Raw genomic sequence first — 23,935 nt, forward strand, 5'->3', positions numbered from 1 at the left:
TCACACGCCCTCACCCCCTCACACCGCCACACACCCTCAGAATGCACACCCCCTCACCCTCACACGCCCTCACCCCCTCACACCGCCACACACCCTCAGAATGCACACCCCCTCACCCTCACACACCCCCTCCCTCCCCCTCACCCTCACACTCCTCACCCTCTCCCTCACACCGCCACACCCCCTCACACCCCCTCACTCTCACACCCCCTCGCTCTCACACCCCCTCACTCTCACTCCCCCTCACTCTCACTCCCCCTCACTCTCACTCCCCCTCACTCTCACTCCCCCTCACCCTCACTCCCCCTCACCCTCACCCCCCTCACCCACACACCCCCTCACCCTCACACCCCTCACCCTCACACCCCCTCACCCTCACACACCCTCCCCCTCCCACCCCCTCACCCACACACCCCCTCACCCACACACCTCCTCACCCACACACCTCCTCACCCACACACCCCCTCACCCACACACCCCCTCACCCTCACACCCCCTCACCCACACACCCCCTCACTCACACCCCCTCACCCTCACACCCTCACACCCCCTCACCCTCACACCCTCACACCCCCTCACCCTCACACCCCCACACCCCCTCAGACCCCCTCACCCTCACACCCCCTCACACCCCCTCACACCCCCTCACACACCCTCACACACCCTCACACACCCTCACCCTCCCTCACCCCTGCACGCCTCTCACCCCTGCACGCCTCTCACCCCTGCACGCCTCTCACCCCTGCACGCCTCACACTGCTGCACGCCTCACACTGCTGCACGCCTCACACTGCTGCATGCCTCACACTGCTGCACGCCTCACACTGCTGCACCCCGCACACTGCTGCACGCCGCACAACACCACCATATCACTCTGGGACGGCGCCACATCACTCTGGGACGGCACATCCACCGCCACCACCACATCCACCGCCACATCCACCACATCCACCACCACTACATCCACCACCCCATCCACCACCACCACCCCATCCACCACCACCACCGCATCCACCACCACCACCACATCCACCATCAACACATCCACCGCATCCACCACCACATCCACCATCACCACCACATCCACCACCACCACCACATCCACCACCACATCCACCACCACATCCACCACCACCTCCACATCCACCATGACATCCACCGCCACATTCACCACCGCATCCACCACTGCATCCACCACCACATCCACCACCACCACATCCACCGCATCCACCACCACATCAACCACACCCACCACCACCACATCCACCACCATATCCACCACATCCACCACCACATCCACCGCATCCACCACCACCACATCCACCACATCCTCCACCTCCGCATCCACCACCACATCCACCACCACATCCACCACCACATCCACCACCACATCCACCACCACCACATCCACCGAATCCACCACCACATCCACCACCACATCCACCATCACCTCCACATTCAATCGCTGACACACACAGCACGTTCCCATCTAATTGTGTGTATACAGTACAACATATTATATCCTATGTCTTCATTAACAATATAGTGTATCTGTACTGAATATATATCCAGCATTTCAGACTGCATTTCAGAGCTTTTAAAAATGTTTATGGCTTTTTTTTTTTGAAATTCTTTAGCATTGGCTACAGGAAACAAAAATGCTAAAGATTTACAAAAAAAACCCATAAACAATTCTAAAAGCACTAACTCTAATGCTGCGAGACCTATTGCATTTTCAATGCTTGTTGAAGGCAGCAGTTCTCCCAGTGGTATCCGAGCTCGCTGGCTGCAAGACAGGTCGCAGGTTCGCAGAAGCTGGAGACAGGCCGTAGGATCGTCGTCTTTTGTCGTAGGTCATCGCAGATCTAGTTTCTAGCTCTGGGGTAGTCACCTAAATACTACATTTAGGAGGCGTTTTAGGGGAGTAGCAGATAGGGCCAATGGGCACCTTTCCTGGTGGGGCTACGCCCTCTATTATGCCACCCTCCTGTGGGAGGGGGGCATAGACCTAGCCATGATTGAAGGGTTCCCCCATCTTCAAGATGGCAGGGGCTGAAGGTTGTGCCTCACCATGCCTCCCACACCCTAGGGGTGGGGTTGGCAGAGGTGGGCACATCTCATATTCTTTTGAATTTTTCCTGACTGTTTTCCTGCCCAAAGTGGGGTTGGAAACCAGGGGCTGCCATCTGCTGCCAGCCACAGAGGCTGGGGTCACATTACAAAGGCGGCACAGCCTTTAAAGCTTCCCTCTGGAGCACTGTGCTCATCCTGGGGTAGGAGATGTGACATCTCTGACTAAGATTGACTATGTTTCTGGCCTCGGAGAGCAGGGGCTTTTGACCCAGGGGTCCAGTAACATGTCTGGTGGTGCCAGGCTGTCTAAAGCCAGTCAGAGACCACACCAGGGTTGGTGGGTTTTCAGCAGGGCACCTTTGATTTGCTGTCTGGGTTCATGTTTCAATAAAACCCACACTGGCATCAGTGTGGGTCTATTGAGAGGTGGTGTTTGATACCAAACACTCCTGGGTTCAGAGAAGCCATCATGGTGCAGGGAAACTTGAGTTGTCGAGCTTCCAGCCTTTGTACCCTCTATGGCTTCACTGGAACTTACAATATTAAGAATAGACTTTGATATTGTATGGGCATATCTACTCGTGCAGTTATACCCATGCCTGAGATATAGTGCACCCTGCCTTAGGGCGTGTAAGGCCTGCTAGGGGGGTGACTTGCTTATACCGTGCAAAACTATTGATGGACAGAATGCAGAACAGTGTCATACATTCACCCCAATACTGAGATCTGGGCCTAAATCCATCGTATTTTTGCTCACTATGCCATTCCAGCGGTATGCAAATCAGTCTTGACCCTGTGCCCAATGGGAACAGTCCAGCCCGAACTGCCAGGCCAGGTTCTCCCTGGACTGGAAATAAGCATCCTAGGACCGTTTTCGGGGTTTTACTCCTCTTCAGCCAGGATAGCTTGATCCCAGTGGCATGGAGAGCACGGGATTCACATCTGAGCATACCCGTCCCACTCGGGGTGACAAATGCAAAAAGAACTTATCTGATTATACCTTAGGCAGTGCTGCTTGGCATAGCACCCAACCAATATCTGATCAAGGGCTAACGGTGTCAACTCCACACTAGGTTGGGTCGTCCCATCCGTGTTTAGCATTTCATTGATCACAGTCACTTGCGAGGCCATATAGCATTGGTGGTCTGAAATTCCCAATCCCCTGTCGTAGGGGGATTGCCGGCAATTAACAAAGGTGATCCGAGTGCTGCTTGGCACGGCACACAGGCAGTGTGCCATGTCGACTTTGTCATTTTTCTGTGCACCAAGGCATGCAGGCTGCAGTGGCAGTTTGAATGGGCTTAGTGAGGGGTCCTTAGGGAACCATTTCCAGTCCCAACGCCCTATGTACTAGGGTACCATTTACTAAGGACTTACAGGGAGTGTGGGGGGTTGAAGTCGAGCTAATCGTGGTATAGTTTTAGGGAAATAACACTGGGAACAGGGGCAGAAGGGACCCAGTACACTTCAGTTATAGTTGCAACAAAAGCCAGGCAAAAAGTGTGTGGGAGTAGGGGGTACTTTTACAGAAACTCACTTTCCCACACTCTGTCATGTGGCAGCGAGTTGGCAGTGGCACAAAAAGATGCGTCGGGAGACTGGTGTTGCATTGTCAGTTTGGACCATGCGTGACTGTGCATCTAGAGAGCAAAGCATATGACTGATGTCATAGAGCTGGAGACTGTATAAAGGAACAAATGGTATCTAACAACTCCCCTGCCCTTCAACTTATCACGCCTGATACTTCTATCTCTGAAGCATCTGTCGCCTTTGAACTACTTATAACATAAACCACAGACTGAGGACTTAACTGAGTCAGTTGATAGGGACTTCCTCGTTACTACAGATTATAGGCCAAGATCTACACATCGTTATTAATACATTTTTGAATCATGTCGTACCACCAAGATGAAGTAACAGGATCAATTGACTCCTCGTGGTGGGTCACTCAGGTTCTTGACCTCGGATCCAAAGATCTCCCGTGTGCACACGTGCCGTTCAGCTCCAGGGTAATCAACGGCAGCTGTGTGGTCATCTGAGCCAGAAGAGTGTGGGTGGCCACAAGGGCGTGCATGGTGTTTGTGGGATGTTGTTCGCCTCTTCCTCGGCCACCTCTGGCCCGAGCGGAGAAAACTCCTTGCTCTAGTCTCTTCAGTCCGGAGGAGCTCTCTCCTCTCTGTTGCCCACTCCCAGGCTAGTTCAGGTGTCTCAAAGAAGTGGGTCTTGGAAATGAAGATTACTTTCAGTTTCCCTGGAAAAATAAGCATGTTCTTAAGTTTTTGTTTAACTTCTTCAAATGAGTACCTACATTTCTGAACCGCCCGGGTATAATCCAGGAAGGTCAAAATACGTGAATCTTTAAAACAAAGGTCAAGATGTTTTGGGACTCTTAGAGAATGGCATCCCTGTCGTGGTAGTTAAGAATCCCGGTCATCAGTGGGTGCGTCGGTGACCTGGGTGAAGGACATGTGTGCCCATTCCACCACGAACCATAGTTACAGTTTGTCTTCAGGGATCCAGGACTTCAGCCAGTGTGCCAGGAAGCGTTCCGCCTTGGAGAATTCTGAGCCCTCTGGAAATCCGATAAACCGAAGGTTGTTCCTGAGTGCTCTATTTTCGGCGTCTTCAGTGTGCCCTATTAGCAGCATTGTTGGTGCGCTCTTTGAGTACCGCTGTTGACGTGAGCAATCTGTTTAGAGTAGCCACATTCAAGGGAGGACAACCGGCTCTCTGACTCTGTGAGTCAACTGGTGACGTTCCTAAGATTCGGGTGTAGGAGTGAAGAATCAACTTTTACCTGGTCCACTTTGGTTTCAACCGCTTTTTTCAAGTCTTACATATCCTGAAGAATCGTGGCATGGTTGGACAGCTCAAGATATCGCTGTGATGCGGGAGTATTGGAGGTGGCTCCTATGCTTCTCAAGGCCGCCGCTATGGACTGATCCATCTTGGTTTGTGCCTAAGCAGGTGGTTGGGTGGGGGGTGGTTCTGTCCCTTCCTATGATCCCACCAGTGTACCAGACTAGGAGACAGATGTTCTGTGGCCCACTTACACTCGAGGTAAGCACAAGCAGCCAGGGCTGAGGCCTCCCACATACACTGCTAGTGTGTCAATGGAAGCCCTCAGGTTCCGAGGGAGGACAGCCCATCTCGAGGAGGCTACCCCTTGGACCAGGAAACAACCCCCTGTGGCCCTTCTTGACCCCACTGCCAGCGGGACAGAGTACCACAGATTGCCTGTTCCAAGCGACTATCTGGGTCTCTGGTACTATGGCGCGGAAGTAACATATGTCCTATTCCACTGGGGCGGAGGAATCCAACCGCTACCACCATTCCTTTGCACAAGCTCTATGGCAGTCTTTGTGTACATGTTGCTGTGATTTTCAAAAACACCCTCCCCCATTTACAGAACTTTCTCGGCCAATTTTGGCATTCAAAAAAGGACTAAAGTGTCACCATTTCAAGATGTGCTTAGGAGGCGGTAACAACAGACGTGAACGTGCATTCAAATTGGGGAAATCGGCATATCAAGAACTCTGATCTAAAATTAGGTCCCCGTCATAAGATTTTATCGTCACCTGCTGCCTTCACTGAATTATTTAATTTTAGAACCGGTCATCCTTCTATTTTTCTAGCCCTGTCTCAGACCTTGGTCCCTCAACTGTTTTCTATCCGGATTTACGACCAGATCAGAGTCTGGATTCGACACTGTGGCTGTGTTAATGATGCAGAAATGATGGCTCATTCACACATTTTCCATGCACGTTTTTAAAGACCAAGATTTTTTGCTCTTTTTCTGAGAATGAAAAGGAAGGCATTTGCGTTCTGTGAATGTAAATTGATTTTGAGGTACTTAAGAGGCAAGTAATGTTATGCTTTGCTGATTTTTGTAGGTGCATTTTTGTTAAAGCGAAAGACTTATCTTATTTTTTTTTTCAGAATCTAATTGTGTGTAACCCAGTTTGTGGAAATGTGCTTGTCGTAGGGTGTGTGCCACGCTTGCGGCAGTCGGTGGTAGTGTGCGCGCGCTTGCGGCAGTCTGTGGGAGTGTGCGCGTGCTTGAGCCAGTCAGTGGGAGTGGGCGCGTGCTTCCCCCAGTCAGTGTGAGTGTTAGAATTGGGGGTCTCTGGTTGGCGCAGTGCAGCACTGGCGACAACCATGGACCCTCTCCTCTAAGTCAGGGCAAAGGATTACTTCCAGAAATAACCCCTGCTCACCCTCTAGGTAGTGTGGCGCAAGCAGTCTAGGCTAAACTCTGGAGTACATAGGGTTAAACATTTGCAGTACCACAACAATCACCACCAACCCACCACACAATGACACCAAACTGTATTTTAGTAAAAATATATCTTTATATAGTTCCTTCACGCAGGCTTGTAAATACAGTCTTGGTTTGTTAATAGCGGTTCCAGTTACTTGTAAATAGGCTTTGTAGACTTTCTAGTGGCCACAGTTCTTTCAAATGCAATGTTTGGGGCCTTCTGCCCAGTTTTGGCAAGGTACAGTGCTTTCCTGCGCTTTGGTGCGCTTCCCCACGTCTCCGCTCACTTCCTAGGAGAAAATCGGGCCCGGCCTGCCAAAGCTCACGCTTCTCGCGTGAGCGGCGAAAGGCACGGCCGGGTCTGCTTGCAGAATGAGTCACACTTCGGTGGGCGACTCAAGGCGGAGGGGGGCGCTGGCCACAGGGAGTGTTAGGGGGGCCTCGGGGCCAAGAGCAGTGCGAGCCTCGGTGATAGGGGCGGCTCGTTCCGCCGGGCAGCCTGCAGCTGCGGGGCTCCCGGGGTGGCTGAAGGTCACACGGTGCGGTGCGAGCTCAGATGGCAGGACGCTCGCACCGCGAGGGGGCAAATCACAGTACCTTGGTTACTTTGGTGGTTCCTGAAGCGGACGGCTGGAAGGGGAGCTGTCCCACGTCGCGTTGCTTCCCTGGAGGGCGAGCTGCGGCTCGAGGCTGTGCAGGTCACGGGTCACCCGGGGCGGCGGTGCTTAATGGGGTCAGAGGTCCTTCCTTCGATATCCTCTTCAGCCCTGAAGGAGGCGGCTGGGTGCGGCGACAGTGGCAGTACGGTCCCCAAGTGCGGGACGTACCCAGCCAAAGTGCCGATCCCGGTGGTGCCCTTTCAGCGGGGCTGTCAGGCGGGGCACCGATCAGAGGGGGGTGACACAGGGCGGGAGTCCGTCTTTGCGGGGGAATCTCCGGCACTAGGCTCAGTCGATTCTGGGGCTTGGACCGGACGGGTCCTCCTTTGCTTTGTTCTCTGGGCTCAGATGCAGGTGCAGTCACGGTGCTCGGGCCAGCGGCGGCTGGGCTTCACTTTGTTAATGCGAGCTGCTGAGTCCACGGTCACGGTGCTCGGGGGGTACAGATGTCCTGGGTCACGAGGAGCGTGGCAGGGATGCACAACTCTCCTGATCTCCTCAATCAGCGCTGCAGCGATAAGCAGCACACACAGCAGTTCCTTGGTCAGGGGGTAGAGCCCACTGTTCCTGGGGCGCAGTTCCGGGGGCAAGTTCCACAGCAAGCCCTTGGAGAGCTTTAGCAGAGTTTGGCACAAAGTTCAATAAAAGCAAAAGTCTCTTGTAGTCTTTTCTCTCCTCTCCTTCTGCAGCAAGGCACCAGACACAGGCCAGAGACAGCACTCCTCCTTGTAGTCCTTCCAGGTCCTTCTCTTCGGGCAGAGTTTCTTCTGTAGCACAAACAGGATCTAATTTACAAGGAGCAGGTCTCCTACATTTATACCACATTTCCTTTGTCTTTCCAGGCCAGGGGGGCCTCTGCATAATCCCTTTCAGTCTCTGAGCACTTGTGGGGTGTACTCTGGCTGTTGCTTTCAATGTGAGGGCAGGCACATCAGACGCTCCACAGGGGGGCGGAGCCAGCATTGAGGGGACAGGGGCTGCCAGGATTACCTTGTTGACAGTGCTTCGCCCTTCCTGGGCCAGGTGCCGGCTGAGTCATCAGTCGCTCCCCAGGGGGGGCGGAGCCAGCATTGTGGTGGCAGAGCACAGCCTGAGGGAAAGTCCAGGGCCACTCCTACCTCCCACGAAGGTGTAATCCTCCCATTCACCACCTGTCATTCCCCAGCCCTGTCACTCACACAAACCAGACAGTCAGATACACATCCAAGCAGAGGCGGGCTGAAATGGTTAGGCAAGCAAATGCTAGCTTTCTAAAAGTAGCATTTGCAAACACAGGACATTAAAATAAACTTTACTAAAAGAAGTATTTTATTATTCTGAGTTCAGGCATACTAAACATTAATTTCTACCATGTTCCCTGAGCCTGCTGGGATTATAGAGTGTAATATTTCCAGCAGCCCATCTGGCCTAAAGAGAACAGGTAGCCTTACAATAGTGAAAAACGAATTTGGCAGTAATTCACTATTAGGACATGCCACACACATCAGAGCATGTCCTACGTTATACTTACAATGCACCCTGCCCGTGGGCCTACCATAGGGGTGACTAATATGAAGTTAAGGGAAGGTTTAGGGGCTGGCAAGTGTGTGCACTTGCCCAGCCAGTGTGACAGTACCAGACTGCCCGCAGGTTCTGCAATGGCAGACCCTAGACACATTTTAAGGCTGCTTCTGTGGGTGGCGCAACCAGCGCTGCAGGCCCACTAGCAGTATTGGCCTTCACAAGCCCTGGCACTCCTGGTGCACTTTACTAGGGACTAACAGTAAATCCAAGGCACCAATCAGGTATACCAATCACAGTTATACTTTTCATAGGGAGCACTTGCACTGCGGCACGGGTTGGCCGTGGCGCAGTGCCCTGAGCGGCGGACACCAGCAAAAACATCTGAGGCACATCAGCAAAAAGTGGAAGGGAAACTCGCGCCAAGGTGCCAGGTCTAACAGTGAGTGTACGCGTGCTTCCCCCAGTCAGTGGGAGTGTGCTCGCGTGCTTGCGCCAGTCAGTGGGAGTGTGCTCGCGTGCTTGCGCCAGTCAGTGGGAGTGTGCTCGCGTGCTTGCGCCGGGCAGTGGGAGTGTGCTTGCGCCAGGCAGTGGGAGTGTGCTCGCGTGCTTGCGCCAGGCAGTGGGAGTGTGCTTGCGCCAGGCAGTGGGAGTGTGCTTGCGCCAGGCAGTGGGAGTGTGCTAGCGCCAGGCAGTGGGAGTGTGCTTGCGCCAGGCAGTGGGAGTGTACTCACGTGCTTGCGCCAGGCAGTGGGGGTGTGCTCACACCAGGCAGTTGGAGTGTGTGCGTGCGTGCTTGCGCCAGTCGGTGGGAATGTGCACGCGCCAGTCGGTGGGAATGTGCACGCGCCAGTCGGTGGGAATGTGCACGCGCCAGTCGGTGGGAGTGTGCTCGCGCCCGGCAGTGGAAGTGTGCTTGCGCCAGGCAGTGGGAGTGTGCTTGCGCCAGGCAGTGGGAGTGTGCTCACGTGCTTGCGCCAGGCAGTGGGGGTGTGCTCACGCCAGGCAGTTGGAGTGTGTGCGCGCGTGCTTGCGCCAGTCGGTGGGAATGTGCACGCGCCAGTCGGTGGGAATGTGCACGCGCCAGTCGGTGGGAATGTGCACGCGCCAGTCGGTGGGAGTGTGCACGCGCCAGTCGGTGGGAGTGTGCACGCGCCAGTCGGTGGGAGTGTGCACGCGCCAGTCGGTGGGAGTGTGCACGCGCCAGTCGGTGGGAGTGTGCACGCGCCAGTCGGTGGGAGTGTGCACGCGCCAGTCGGTGGGAGTGTGCACGCGCCAGTCGGTGGGAGTGTGCACGCGCCAGTCGGTGGGAGTGTGCACGCGCCAGTCGGTGGGAGTGTGCACGCGCCAGTCGGTGGGAGTGTGCACGCGCCAGTCGGTGGGAGTGTGCACGCGCCAGTCGGTGGGAGTGTGCACGCGCCAGTCGGTGGGAGTGTGCACGCGCCAGTCGGTGGGAGTGTGCACGCGCCAGTCGGTGGGAGTGTGTTTGCGTGCTTGCGCCAGGCAGTGGGAGTGCACGCCTGCTTGCGCCAGGCAGTGGGAGTGTGCGTGCCCTTGCGCCAGTCGATAATGATATATGCTTGTTCGCACCAGTTAGCAGGTGGTGAAGTGTCTAGTGAGCAGTAGAGTGCATCTTGACCATCTTCTCTTCTCTTTGCTGCCCTTAGGCTGAGCGTTATCAGCGTTTAAAGGACGAGTGCCAGCGTGCCCAGTTGCAGCTGCAGCTGTTCAAGCTCTACCACAATCAGACGGAGCTGGACAAGCTGAACAAGGAACTGAGTACCAAGAACAAGGACATCGATAAGGACAAGAAGCGCATGGACAAGGTGGAGGAGGAGCTCAAGGAGAAAAAGAAGGATCTGGGCAAGATCATGCGGGAGCAGCAAACCGTAGAAAAAGGGATTAAGTACGAACACTGGGGGGTCTTTCAGTGATCACGAGCCGGCCTCCCCCCGTTCATGAGCCGGCCTCTCCCCCTGTTCATGAGCCTCCCTCTCTCCCCTGTTCATGAGCCTCCCTCTCTCCCCTGTTCACGAGCCGCCCTCCCCCTGTTCGAGCCGCCCTCTCCCCCTTGTTCATGAGCCGCCCTCTCCCCCTTGTTCATGAGCCGCCCTCTCCCCCTTGTTCATGAGCCGCCCTCTCCCCCTGTTCATGAGCCGCCCTCTCCCCTGTTCATGAGCCCTCCTCCCCCCTGTATATGAGCCGCCCTCTCCCCCTGTTCTTGAGCCGCCCTCTCCCCCTGTTCATAAGCCGCCCCTCCCCCTGTTCATGAGCCGCCCCTCCCCCTGTTCATGAGCCGCCCTCTCCCCCTGTTCATGAGCCGCCCTCTCCCCCTGTTCATGAGCCGCCCTCTCCCCCTGTTCATGAGCCGCCCTCTCCCCCTGTTCACGAGCCGCCCTGTTCACGAGCCGCCCTCTCCCCCTGTTCACGAGCCGCCCTCTCCCCCTGTTCACGAGCCGCCCTCTCCCCTGTTCACGAGCCGCCCTCTCCCCTGTTCACGAGCCGCCCTCTCCCCTGTTCACGAGCCGCCCTCTCCCCTGTTCACGAGCCGCCCTCTCCCCTGTTCACGAGCCGCCCTCTCCCCTGTTCACGAGCCGCCCTCTCCCCTGTTCACGAGCCGCCCTCTCCCCTGTTCATGAGCCTCCCTCTCTCCCCTGTTCATGAGCCTCCCTCTCTCCCCTGTTCACGAGCCGCCCTCTCCCCCTGTTTATGAGCCGCCCTCTCCCCCTGTTTATGAGCCTCCCTCTCCCCCTGTTCATGAGCCGCCCTCCCCCCTGTTCACGAGCCGCCCTCCCCCCTGTTCACGAGCCTCCCTCTCCCCGAGCCGCCCTCTCCCCTGTTCACGAGCCGCCCTCTCCCCTGTTCACGAGCCGCCCTCTCCCCTGTTCACGAGCCGCCCTCTCCCCTGTTCACGAGCCGCCCTCTCCCCTGTTCACGAGCCGCCCTCTCCCCTGTTCACGAGCCGCCCTCTCCCCTGTTCACGAGCCGCCCTCTCCCCTGTTCATGAGCCTCCCTCTCTCCCCTGTTCATGAGCCTCCCTCTCTCCCCTGTTCACGAGCCGCCCTCTCCCCCTGTTTATGAGCCGCCCTCTCCCCCTGTTTATGAGCCTCCCTCTCCCCCTGTTTATGAGCCTCCCTCTCCCCCCGTTCATGAGCCGCCCTCCCCCCTGTTCACGAGCCGCCCTCCCCCCTGTTCACGAGCCTCCCTCTCCCCGAGCCGCCCTCTCCCCTGTTCACGAGCCGCCCTCTCCCCTGTTCACGAGCCGCCCTCTCCCCTGTTCACGAGCCGCCCTCTCCCCCTGTTCACGAGCCGCCCTCTCCCCCTGTTCACGAGCCGCCCTCTCCCCCTGTTCACGAGCCGCCCTCTCCCCCTGTTCACGAGCCGCCCTCTCCCCCTGTTCACGAGCCGCCCTCTCCCCCTGTTCACGAGCCGCCCTCTCCCCCTGTTCACGAGCCGCCCTCTCCCCCTGTTCACGAGCCGCCCTCTCCCCCTGTTCACGAGCCGCCCTCTCCCCCTGTTCACGAGCCGCCCTCTCCCCCTGTTCACGAGCCGCCCTCTCCCCCTGTTCACGAGCCGCCCTCTCCCCCTGTTCACGAGCCGCCCTCTCCCCCTGTTCACGAGCCGCCCTCTCCCCCTGTTCACGAGCCGCCCTCTCCCCCTGTTCACGAGCCGCCCTCTCCCCCTGTTCACGAGCCGCCCTCTCCCCCTGTTCACGAGCCGCCCTCTCCCCCTGTTCACGAGCCGCCCTCTCCCCCTGTTCACGAGCCGCCCTCTCCCCCTGTTCACGAGCCGCCCTCTCCCCCTGTTCACGAGCCGCCCTCTCCCCCTGTTCACGAGCCGCCCTCTCCCCCTGTTCACGAGCCGCCCTCTCCCCCTGTTCACGAGCCGCCCTCCCCCCTGTTCACGAGCCGCCCTCCCCCCTGTTCACGAGCCGCCCTCCCCCCCTGATCACGAGCCGCCCTCCCCCCTGATCACGAGCCGCCCTCCCCCCTGATCACGAGCCGCCCTCCCCCCTGATCACGAGCCGCCCTCCCCCCTGATCATGAGCCGCCCTCCCCCCTGATCATGAGCCGCCCTCCCCCCTGATCATGAGCCGCCCTCCCCCCTGATCATGAGCCGCCCTCCCCCCTGATCATGAGCCGCCCTCCCCCCTGATCATGAGCCGCCCTCCCCCCTGATCATGAGCCGCCCTCCCCCCTGATCATGAGCCGCCCTCCCCCCTGATCATGAGCCGCCCTCCCCCTGATCATGAGCCGCCCTCCCCCTGATCATGAGCCGCCCTCCCCCCTGATCATGAGCCGCCCTCTCCCCCTGATCATGAGCCGCCCTCTCCCCCTGATCATGAGCCGCCCTCTCCCCCTGTTCATGAGCCGCCCTCTCCCCCTGTTCATGAGCCGCCCTCTCCCCCTGTTCATGAGCCGCCCTCTCCCCCTGTTCATGAGCCGCCCTCTCCCCCTGTTCATGAGCCGCCCTCTCCCCCTGTTCATGAGCCGCCCTCTCCCCCTGTTCATGAGCCGCCCTCTCCCCCTGATCGCGAGCCGCCCTCCCCCTGATCGCGAGCCTCCCTCTCCCCCTGTTCGCGAGCCTCCCTCTCCCCCTGTTCGCGAGCCTCCCTCTCCCCCTGTTCGCGAGCCTCCCTCTCCCCCTGTTCGCGAGCCTCCCTCTCCCCCTGTTCGTGAGCCTCCCTCTCCCCCTGTTCGTGAGCCTCCCTCTCCCCCTGTTCGTGAGCCTCCCTCTCCCCCTGTTCGTGAGCCTCCCTCTCCCCCTGTTCGTGAGCCTCCCTCTCCCCCTGTTCGTGAGCCTCCCTCTCCCCCTGTTCGTGAGCCGCCCTCTCCCCCTGTTCGTGAGCCGCCCTCCCCCCCTGTTCGTGAGCCTCCCTCCCCCCCTGTTCGTGAGCCTCCCTCTCCCCCTGTTCGTGAGCCTCCCTCTCCCCCTGTTCGTGAGCCTCCCTCTCCCCCTGTTCGTGAGCCTCCCTCTCCCCCTGTTCGTGAGCCTCCCTCTCCCCCTGTTCGTGAGCCTCCCTCCCCCCCTGTTCGTGAGCCTCCCTCTCCCCCTGTTCGTGAGCCTCCCTCTCCCCCTGTTCACGAGCCGCCCTCTCCCCCTGTTCACGAGCCGCCCTCTCCCCCGAAGTCCGAGAACCACCTTGTCTGTAATTATTTGATTTGAATGTGCGATGAGCTTTATAGAGCAGGTTATGTATACTATTGCCACAAATCTGTATTGCTGCCCAAACTCTGCTCTCAGTTGCAGCTGAACAGTACAGCTGCCCATAAAGCATCTTCCACACAAGTTCACCTTCCTTCCCTGCTGCTGTGCCAAAGATGACATTGGCTGTTAGCATATTTGCCCTATTTGCCTCATGTTTCCCCCTGCTTTGGTCCCACGATAGTTTCATGCAGGCTCTGTGCACAGCAGCATACCCACAACTATTGATGTCCCCAAACCTGCTTGTCCTGCTCACTGTATGTTCTTCCTGAAGACCCTAAAATGTGTTTCTCTCGTGATCTCATTTCTGAACACAGAGCCGGGTCACACTGCGGGGCTTGTGCAGCTATGGTTAGCGTCCCATGAGTAATCTAATGTGTACCATGACTCTCCCTTCCACTCGGGTATAAGAGGCAACTCTGGTGTCGGTCTCTGGCCTAGAGAGCGCAGCTGTCCACCACTCCTCAGGCTTGACAAGTCGCACCCTGTGGCAGGTTAATACTCTTGTGGCAAGGAAAGCAATTTGAATAAAACAATATTTCCTCTTTTATCCAGGGACAAGGACTCTGAGTTGAACCAGAAGCGGCCCCAATACATCAAAGCCAAAGAGAACACATCGCATAAGATCAAGAAGCTGGAGGCAGCCAAGAAGTCTATGCAGAATGCCCAGAAGCAGTACAAGAAGCGCAAGGCAGACATGGACGAGCTGGAGAAGGAAGTGTCCTCGGTGGAGAAAGCACGCAAGGTGTTTGAGGACCGGATGGAAGAGGAGAGCCAGAGCCAGGGGAGAGATCTGACTCTCGAGGAGAATCAGGTGAGAGCAGGAGACTTGGACAAAGAAGAGGTCTCTTACGGAGAATCTGGGTTTGGCTTATGATGGAGAAGTCGAGAGAAAGGGGTTCCTTCTGAGGAATAATTGGGTGAGAATAGGGGCAGAGTCAAGTGAGAGCATACCGTAAGAGGAAACTGGTGAGGATAGGTACTCGGACAAGGAGAGAGATGTCTCTGGAGGGCAACGCAATAAAAAGAGCAGCAGCGCCAGGAGCCAAAGATCCGAGAGGTAGAAGATGAAAAACAGCTGCAGATCTCTGAGAGCGTTACCAAAGGTGGGGGGTTATGGGAACAAGGAGAGGCTGCTCGTGAGGAAGGTATCTGGTTACAGCTTGGTACAGAGAAGCCCAAGGAAAGATCTGAATGGGGCTAAACCATGTATGAGCATATTAAGAGCCCAGGGAAGTGTGCTGGATGCAGCCATTTATTCAAGTGACGAGAGCTACATCAGAGAGGATCCAAAGGGAGGAAGCAAAATTAGAGCGGGAGAGAGCTGTGACTGGGAGAACAGGGCGAGCAGACGGACACTAGAAGAAAGCCAGGTGACAACAGGATAAATACCTGTTCATGTCAGGCCCTGCAGCCCCTTGAATTTGAGCAGGTGACGATAAAATCAAGGGTTGATGGAGATACAGATAGGATCCCTCTGTTAGTTGCAAAGTGTAGCCCTTGTGTAGAGCTCTTCAATGTAATCACCTCTATGTACGCAAAGCTTTCAATGGCTGGATGCATTCAAAGGGTCCTGTGCCCTGCCTGACTTTGATTTTAGGGGAGCCTTGCAGACTTACCTGGTCCTGACCGATGACAGAACAGGGTCCCTAGAGCTGAATGATAATACAAAGCCAGACACTGGAGTGGAGCAGTGTCACTCGATGGAAATCTTATAGGCATTTAGCAGTTGGCTCTAGAATTTAAAGGGTGGCCGATCTAACTTGTTTCGGGCCCTGACAAAGATGGGAGCCAATGTAGAGATGCTCAGTCGTGTTCACAACAGAGGAGAGCGAGTCTGGGGTTATTGGGTATGGGGCAAAAAGGGGTGCTTTCCTTTTTAGCTCCTTTGATCCTTCGGCAACATTCCCTTGTGCATTTCTTGCCACCAAGTTTTGTACATTGGTGACTCCATGTGTTGCGCTACAAACAGTGCAACAAATGTTTAACCTGTGCTTGCTTTGTGAGCAGCTCGTGTGCACTGACCCCAGTTCTTTTATTCTGTGCCCGCAGGTGAAACAGTACCACCGGCTGAAGGAAGAGGCCAGTAAGAGAGCCGCCACACTGGCACAAGAGATGGAGAAATTCAACCGTGACCAGAAGGCTGACCAGGACCGCCTAGATCTGGAGGAGCGCAAGAAAGTGGAAACGGAGGTATGTGCTAAGCAGGGTATGCGGACCACCAGGTATACTTCTGCTTTTTGAGGAGAGTGCTGTGGCTAATTGCATGCCCTTGAAGGCACTGCCAGAAATTGGAGCATTGTCTTAGCTGCTCGAGGAGAACTCTCTACTTCTGAAGGGGTACAGGTCTTTGCTGCTGGAGTGATGGGGCCAGTGCTAAGTTGCAGGAGGTTTCCTGGGGAAGTTGGACGGTACAATGTCCCCTGCTACAGGAAACTGGCCTGGCATGCCACTGTATTGATGGTCAGGTGTGTTGGCAGTGCCTGCGTTCATGAGTGACAGAGTTTGGGCTATGCTGTTTATCTGTTCTTTCCGGTGGGGTTTGGGGGTCACTCAATCGAAGCTGCAGATACATGGAGGAGGCGCACTGGTTTTCTGTTGAACTGTGCTATCACAGGTTGGCAACTGCAGATTAAAAGGGGCGCATGTACTGATCTTCAGCACTCGAATGGAACTGTGGCACTTATTGTCTCTTTTTGCATAGTTAGCACCCACTTTTTGCCTGGTTTCATTTGTAGTGCACAGTGCCCCTGCCATCCACGTCCCCTGTGCCAGTGCTCCTTCCCTAAGAACATATCCCTGATTGGTACTTCTGCCCCCTGTAAGTCCCTAGTAAGTGGTACCCTGGGTACCTAAGGCCTGGGATCTGAAGAGGGTTCTCTGGAACAATGCTACTGCCCTTGCAGCTTGCATATCCATTTCTTCCTGGATTTTGCTGTAGCCAACATGTTTCGTCCAATAGGACGTCTTCAGGGCTCGTTCAATGTATATCCTGCGGTTACTCTAACTTGCGCGGGAATTACTATACTCCACAACTTACGGGATTTGACTGTGGACCATGCTGCTTGTGACCATCAAGACCTCATCCATCAACTGATTATTAAACCTTTGTTTGTATATTGATTTAGGAACTTAGAAGTTGATATCCGTTAACATTTGGGCATCCAGTTTCTTTCACTTTTGGATCGGTTTGCAGGAACTTCCTGTGTCCATGCAGATTGCTGCTATAGCGCACTATAAAGCTCTCTTGACTTTTTTGGGATGGAGAATTTCCAGTGAAAATCCCAGGATATACATCGAACGAGCCCTGAAGAAGTCCTATTGGACGAAACACGTTGGCTAAAGCAAAAATCCAAGAAGAAAAGGATCTGTTTTAAAAGAATTAATGAATAAAGAATCCTATTTTGTTTTTAATAGAGATTCCAGTAGTCTGGATTTGCTGTCCAATTGCTGCTGTGATAAAGCAAGGTGTTAAAAACCAAAACATGTTAGGGTGTGGGTACTGAGTCACATCGTCTTTTAATATCATGGATATTTTTCTCCTGGTTTTGAAGACTTAGACGGCTGGTCCTCTAGACTCGAGCACCACACTGTTTTTAATAATAAGCAACCCATGCATGTGTTGGGTGCGGTATCCTTGTGCCTCAGCCTCTTCCTTGGAGATCCTTAGGAGTGGAGGTGTCTCAAACAGCGTGAGCTTTGGGTGCAGCAGACATCACTTGTTGGGATGTTATATTATGGGAGAAACTGCAAGAACAGGGAATGCCTGAAGGAGAGTGTGAGATATCCCAGAGCCTGGGAGGGAAGTTGGATATTGTAATACTCTCTCCTTGGTTCCCTTATTCCCTTTTGCGTGCCTAGTTCTCTTCAAAGGGAAATTCGATTGAATAAATAAATAAATAATCCACATTTGTAAAGCGCACAATCACCCGTAAGGGTCTCTAGGCGCTGGGGGGCCGTCGGGAAGATTAAGCAAGCTATTGCCCAGAGTCACATGGTGCTGGGCTAACCTGCCGCCGGAGCCGGGGATCGAACCCTGATCCCCAGATTCCAGCGTCAGTCGCCCTGGCCGCGGCGATTGAATAGTCGTCTTCCTCCGAGGGGGTGTGATATGCTTGATTTTCATTGATCTGTGCTCAGGCAGGGGGTGGCGTAGGGGTAACATCCTTTACCACGCGGATTTTACTCCGCAGTACCCTTTCAACGCGTCTTTTACTGGAGCTGGAGGGCGCTACAGGACAAGGAAGAATTTAATTGACTATCTAACACCTTCCCTACTGTACGTAGGCTGGTGTTGGAATAGTAAATTAAAAAATTCCTAAGTCCGTACCCCTCCATCGCAAGTCGACTTGCGTTGTAAAAAACGCGTTGTAACGGTACGCGTGGTAAAACCATGTGTCGTACATCCATGGCATAGTAGACTACCTTCTGTGGGGCCAGTGTGGTTTCTCGTTGTTTGTATGCGACATTAGGCTTGTGATACGCTTCCGCAGGCAGATGCTTAAGTAACTGAGCTATGTTACATGTTCTTTTTGGAATTTAGATCCCAAGTGGCGGGACGAGGGTGTGGCTCTCAACCATCTCACAGATGTCTTCTCAGCCTACTCGGTTCCAATTTGTTCTGCACACCTCATTTTAACAACACTCATCCGGCAGAGTTTGGTTTGTACACTCTGATTTCTCTCCATCTTTCACTCTCAGGCAAAAATAAAACAGAAGTTACGGGAGATCGAAGAGAACCAGAAGAGGATTGAGAAGCTGGAGGAGTACATCGCCACCAGCAAGTGAGTGGGGCTGGGAAACCTGCCCATGTATAGATGTAAGCACCTTACTGGCCCCTCCCACCTGTGTACCGATGTAAGCACATTACTATCTCCTCCCTCCCATGTACCGATGTAAACACGTTACTGTCTCCTCCCTCCCATGTACCGATCTAAGCACTTTACTGTCTCCTCCCTCCCGTGTATTGATGTACGCACCACACTGGATCCTCCCACCCTTTACTGTCTCCTCCCTCCCGTGTACCGGTGTAAGCACGTTACTGTTTCCTCCCTCCCGTGTACCGATGTAAGCACGTTACTGTCTCCTCCCTCCCGTGTACCGATGTAAGCACATTACTGTTTCCTCGCTCCCCTGTACCGATGTAAGCACATTACTGTCTCCTCCCTCCCGTGTACCGATGTAAGCACGTTACTGTCTCCTCCCTCCCGTGTACCGATGTAAGCACATTACTGTCTCCTCCCTCCCGTGTACCGGTGTAAGCACGTTACTGTCTCCTCCCTCCCATGAACCGATGTAAGCACGTTACTGTCTCCTCCCTCCCGTGTACCGATGTAAGCACATTACTGTCTCCTCCCTCCCGTGTACCGGTGTAAGCACGTTACTGTCTCCTCCCTCCCATGAACCGATGTAAGCACGTTACTGTCTCCTCCCTCCCGTGTACCGATGTAAGCACGTTACTGTGTCCTCCCTCCCGTGTACCAGTGTAAGCATGTTACTGTCTCCTCCCTCCCGTGTACCGATGTAAGCATGTTACTGTCTCCTCCCTCCCGTGTACCGATGTAAGCACGTTACTGTCTCCTCCCTCCCGTGTACCGATGTAAGCACGTTACTGTCTCCTCCCTCCCGTGTACCGATGTAAGCACGTTACTGTCTCCTCCCTCCCGTGTACCGATGTAAGCACGTTACTGGCTCCTCCCTCCCGTGTACCGATGTAAGCACATTACTGTCTCCTCCCTCCCGTGTACCGGTGTAAGCACATTACTGTCTCCTCCCTCCCGTGTACCGATGTAAGCACGTTACTGGCTCCTCCCTCCCATGTACCGGTGTAAGCACGTTACTGTCTCCTCCCTCCCGTGTACCGGTGTAAGCACATTACTGTCTCCTCCCTCCCGTGTACCGATGTAAGCACGTTACTGTCTCCTCCCTCCCGTGTACCGATGTAAGCACGTTACTGTCTCCTCCCTCCCGTGTACCGATGTAAGCACGTTACTGTCTCTTCCCACCCATTAGTCCCCTTGGCACCCCCACCCTCCCAGTTTAAGATTAGCCGCTCCTCTCCAGATCTTCTCCGTTCCCCAGTACATTGCCACCTGCGAGTGAGGCTGGACATCCCACCCATGTATCGACTTGAGAATGAAATGATGACACCCCAGATTATTGACCTTGCTTGGTACTTTCCCACCAGCCAGCTAGTTTGGGAGGACACCCGGTGGATTTGTAAATTGCTCCACACAAGAGCATCTAACTGTCCTCAAACCACAACAACTCAAAGTACCAGAGATCGTTTTTGGTACTTCGCATGGATAGCATTACACAAGCATTTTGCGGGGGGAAGAGAAACCATGTGGGAGGAGTCAGTGCCGGTCCCTGGTTTGCAGCTCCACGTGATCCAGCCCAGGGTGGGCCACACTCTGAACTACGCTCGATCCTCCGTGTCGGCGTTCCCCAAGGAGTAAAAGTGCTAAATGAAATGTCTCCTTTTAAGCTTCCTGCTCAAGATCATTGTACTCACCTTTTTAGGTCTTGGAATCTAACCTCTCTTAGCTCTCTATTATCAAAACAATTATTGTGTTTAGTATTAATACTTACTGGCTTTGGGTCAGGCTGTTGCTTACCATTTGTTGGCTTCCCTGTCAATCTCATGTTCTTGCTTTGTATTCATTGGCTCTTGTTGGAAATGGGATCCCCGGCTGGCCAGGGCTTTCGCCAAAGTCAGTCAGAGACCACCACCCCCAAGTCAGGGCAAGGGAGTTACACGCCAAGATAACCCCTACTCACCCTCTAGGTAACGTGGCGCGAGCAGCAAGGCTAAACTTGGAGGCGATGTAGGCTAAGTATTTGCGCACGCACCCCAGCAACAACAACCAAAGGCCCACCACAAAGGAAACTCCACACAAGGTTATATAAAAATAGCCTTTGTATTACACCAAAACACATTAGATAAAACACACACTTTACAATGTGCCAGAGGCACGGGCAGAATTTACAAGGGATTATTTACAAGACAGGGCCACCTGGACCACTGTCAGGAATCAGAAGTAGCACTTTCCGAAAGTAAAATTACTTTAGCACAAAATAGCACACAATATAACAATAGAGCGCACAACCAGTAATCACTGGTAACCAGGACCTCACTAGCACCACCTGTACTAGGGAGAAAACAACCACCTACACATCACAATACCTGTGGGGGTGGAAGCACATAACACATGATGCAATGCATAACATTCATTCAGAGGTGTAAGGAGGAAAACACATGATGCATCACAATACATTCAGAGGTGTAAGGCACATGACGCATAAAAACACATTCAGAGGTGCAGAACAAATACCAACTTCCCCAAACTCACCAGTCACCACCTGTGACTGTCCCGGTGTCCCAATGTCAGGGCCTAAACGTGGCAGTTGCCCACAAAGTGCTGGGCAACTGGAGCAGGGAAAGTTAGCGCAAAGTTGGAGCCTCTCTGGGCTCAAAGAACCACCACTGTGGCACTGGTGAGCCTCTCTTAGGCTCTCTCACCAGCAAGGGGGGGCTGCTGAGCCTCTCAGGGCTCCAGCAACAGAAAGGTACAGCCTCGCTGGGCTGGGGGGTCCCTCGCTCTGGGGACCCAAAGCAATAATGCTGGCCAAGAGCCTCGCTGGGCTCTAACGCTACTAGTGCCCCCGGGGCACCTCGTGGCTCCACAAACGCGGAGGTGCTTTCTCTCGGTGGAGCCTCTCTGGCTCGGGTTGGAGTCCCCCTCTTGGGGACTCGGGTCGCTCACAAGTGCCCCCTGAGCCCTCAGGCTGAAAACACAAAGGCGCGAGGTCGCGCTACAGAGAGGGGGCGGGGCGGACACCGGCAATGTGTCCCGACGCTCCCCTCTCTTCTGCAGGCACCTACCGGGTTCGCGCTGGGCTCTCCAGCGGAGGCGGGTCTCTCCCGCTGGTCCCGGGGCTCTCCTGGGCGGCGGGGCTCTCCACACCGCGACGGAGCCTTGCCGGCACCTTTTCTCTGCTCTCCTCGCTGCTGGGCTCTCCTCTCCCGGCGGCGAGGCGGAACTTCCGGTTGCTTCTCCCGGGGCCGCGCTCTGATTGGCCGACCGCCTCACCACTTCCGGGTCGCCGCGGGCAGCGCGGCGGCTCGCTTCTAGGCAGGCAGGCGGCTTCCCAGATGATCCGAGGAGTGGGCTCCCTCGTAGATCGATTAAATCACGGGCACAACAAAGCGGCGAGGAGCGGGGTGGCACCCGCGCCGCCAAAGCAAATATAAAGCGAGGTAGGCACTCGCTAGGCCACCACGAGCAGGGTGGGCACCTGCACAGCAATTGGCGCGCTCCCAAGCGCTAGGCAGATAATCACAGCGCTCCAAGCGCTATAATTCAAAATAAAGCGCTCTCAGCGCTGGGGTGAAGGCACAGCGCTCCCAAGCGCTACAAGCCAAATAAAGCGCTCTTAAGCGCTATAAGTAAAATAAAGCGCTCCCAGGTGCCCTCAGCAAGCAGGGCAGATTCCCAGCAGTCCTTGGGCAGGCAGGGGGGACCAGGCTGGGCCCAGAGCCAGCACACTGGGTCTCCAGGCAGGGAGACACCCCAAGTGGCGGTCCTCTGGCCCAGCGACAGCAGCAACAGCCCCCTCAGGATCCTGGAAAAGAACAACATTTGTGGGGACACAGCCCCATTTTTATACAGTGCATTTCTTTGTTCAAGGGTGCAGAGTGGGGGCGGAACCAGTCGCAGCTGGTTCTTGAGTACTCTGTTTACCTCAACCACCCTCTCTATTCACTGGCAGGGCTTGGGTGATTAGACACACCACAGGGGGGCGGAGCCAGCATTGTGTGGGGAAAACCCAGCCCATCCAGGACACAGGTACACTCCTCCCACACATCACTCATGCTAATCTCCCACTCACCACCGGGCAGACCCATCCAGACTTCCTGGAGCCTGGCATGCCAGCCAGCTCCAGCCAATCACACGCCAGCACCCTCACAGCACACGTACAGCCATGTCTAGAAATGGCGCTTCGCTACTAGACACATACATGCTGCATACACCGTTGCGCAGCATTCACTCTCACGAGTTCACACATACCAGACTCAAGCCTGTACACCCCACGCATCAGGAACTACCAGGGACACATACATTCCCCATGCATTCCTATGGGCTGGCAGGCCTAGCTCAGCACATGCACTCAGAGTGCGCACGCACTTTCCACTGGGACACAGTGAAAGTGCGCAGAATCCAAAAATCACCATCTCCAGGTCACCATTTCAAGCAAAAAGTCTAGGGGTGAACCTGCCCTAAGGGCCAAAGTCCAACATAACCCCCTTCCAGCCAAAACGCAGGGGAGACCAATCACCACCGTGATGGACTTCCCTGCTTGGGGCGATAGAACACGGACGCAGGCCCGCAACTGCAGGGACACCCTCCTGTTCTTCGCCACGGTGAACCCATGGGATTCCCTCTAAACAAACTGTCTGGACCAACTGGGCTACCCCACTGGTACTCCCAAGTTGTCCACGGCCAGGACCAGGCCCTGGGCCACCCAGGTGCCACTGGTCCATGCCAATTCGCAGAGCGGGGGGTAGTAACCCCTGGCACATAGGAGCCATTCTCCACTCTTCCTGTCTGCAAGACAGGACTAGACTGCCACTGGTTCTCCAGCCTAAGGCCTACAACCTCAGGCGGACCAGGAGTCTCAGGGAAGGCTCTCCTCCCCTTACCTCTTCTTCTAGGGTTCCTCCTCCACCTGCGAGGGGTACCCCTAGAACGCCATTCCAACCCAGGACTTATCCACTCAGGTTGCACCGGGGTCAGAGGTGGGCTCTCCCACCCTCTGCACCCCCTTCCAGAGGTCTGCCCTCTCCCACCTGGAGAAGTTCCTCTGGAAGAAGAACCGGTCAGGACACTGGTTACAGTCGTCCTACCCTTCAGGTCAGGCTGACCCTGAACCTGGCCTTCCAACCTCTGGTCTAAAACCTTCGGTGGAACAATTGCCTGGCACTCCAGGACTTCTGGGGACTTACACTCCATCCCCCTGAGGCTAACAAATGTCACATCTGTTGTGTGACTGTCTGTCTGGCGCAGATCTCCCGCCCTCTGTCCACCTGACAGTGCGTGACGATCCCCCAGACCAGAAGTGTTGTTACCATGGTCACTACACGGGAACCTAGCCCAACTGGGTAGTCCCTGACCCACTGGTCCTTCCACTGGGGAACTCCCCCAATCACTCCTCACTCTGGACTCCTGTACCCTCC

At 55.2% G+C, this 23,935-nt stretch overlaps 1 protein-coding gene across 1 annotated transcript in view; it reads left to right on the forward strand.

Moving 5' to 3' along the window:
* SMC1A (structural maintenance of chromosomes 1A) overlaps positions 1 to 23,935 on the forward strand; it is a 202,992-nt gene that overhangs the window by 44,400 nt on the left and 134,657 nt on the right. The window contains exons 5-8 of the mRNA XM_078664500.1: positions 10,161 to 10,399; positions 14,254 to 14,512; positions 15,751 to 15,891; positions 18,400 to 18,482. Of these exons, the coding sequence (XP_078520626.1) occupies positions 10,161 to 10,399; positions 14,254 to 14,512; positions 15,751 to 15,891; positions 18,400 to 18,482 (722 nt within the window). The remainder of the gene's footprint in view (positions 1 to 10,160; positions 10,400 to 14,253; positions 14,513 to 15,750; positions 15,892 to 18,399; positions 18,483 to 23,935) is intronic.

Source organism: Lissotriton helveticus, chromosome 10 (genome assembly GCF_964261635.1).
Source record: "Lissotriton helveticus chromosome 10, aLisHel1.1, whole genome shotgun sequence".
NCBI lineage: Eukaryota > Metazoa > Chordata > Amphibia > Caudata > Salamandridae > Lissotriton > Lissotriton helveticus.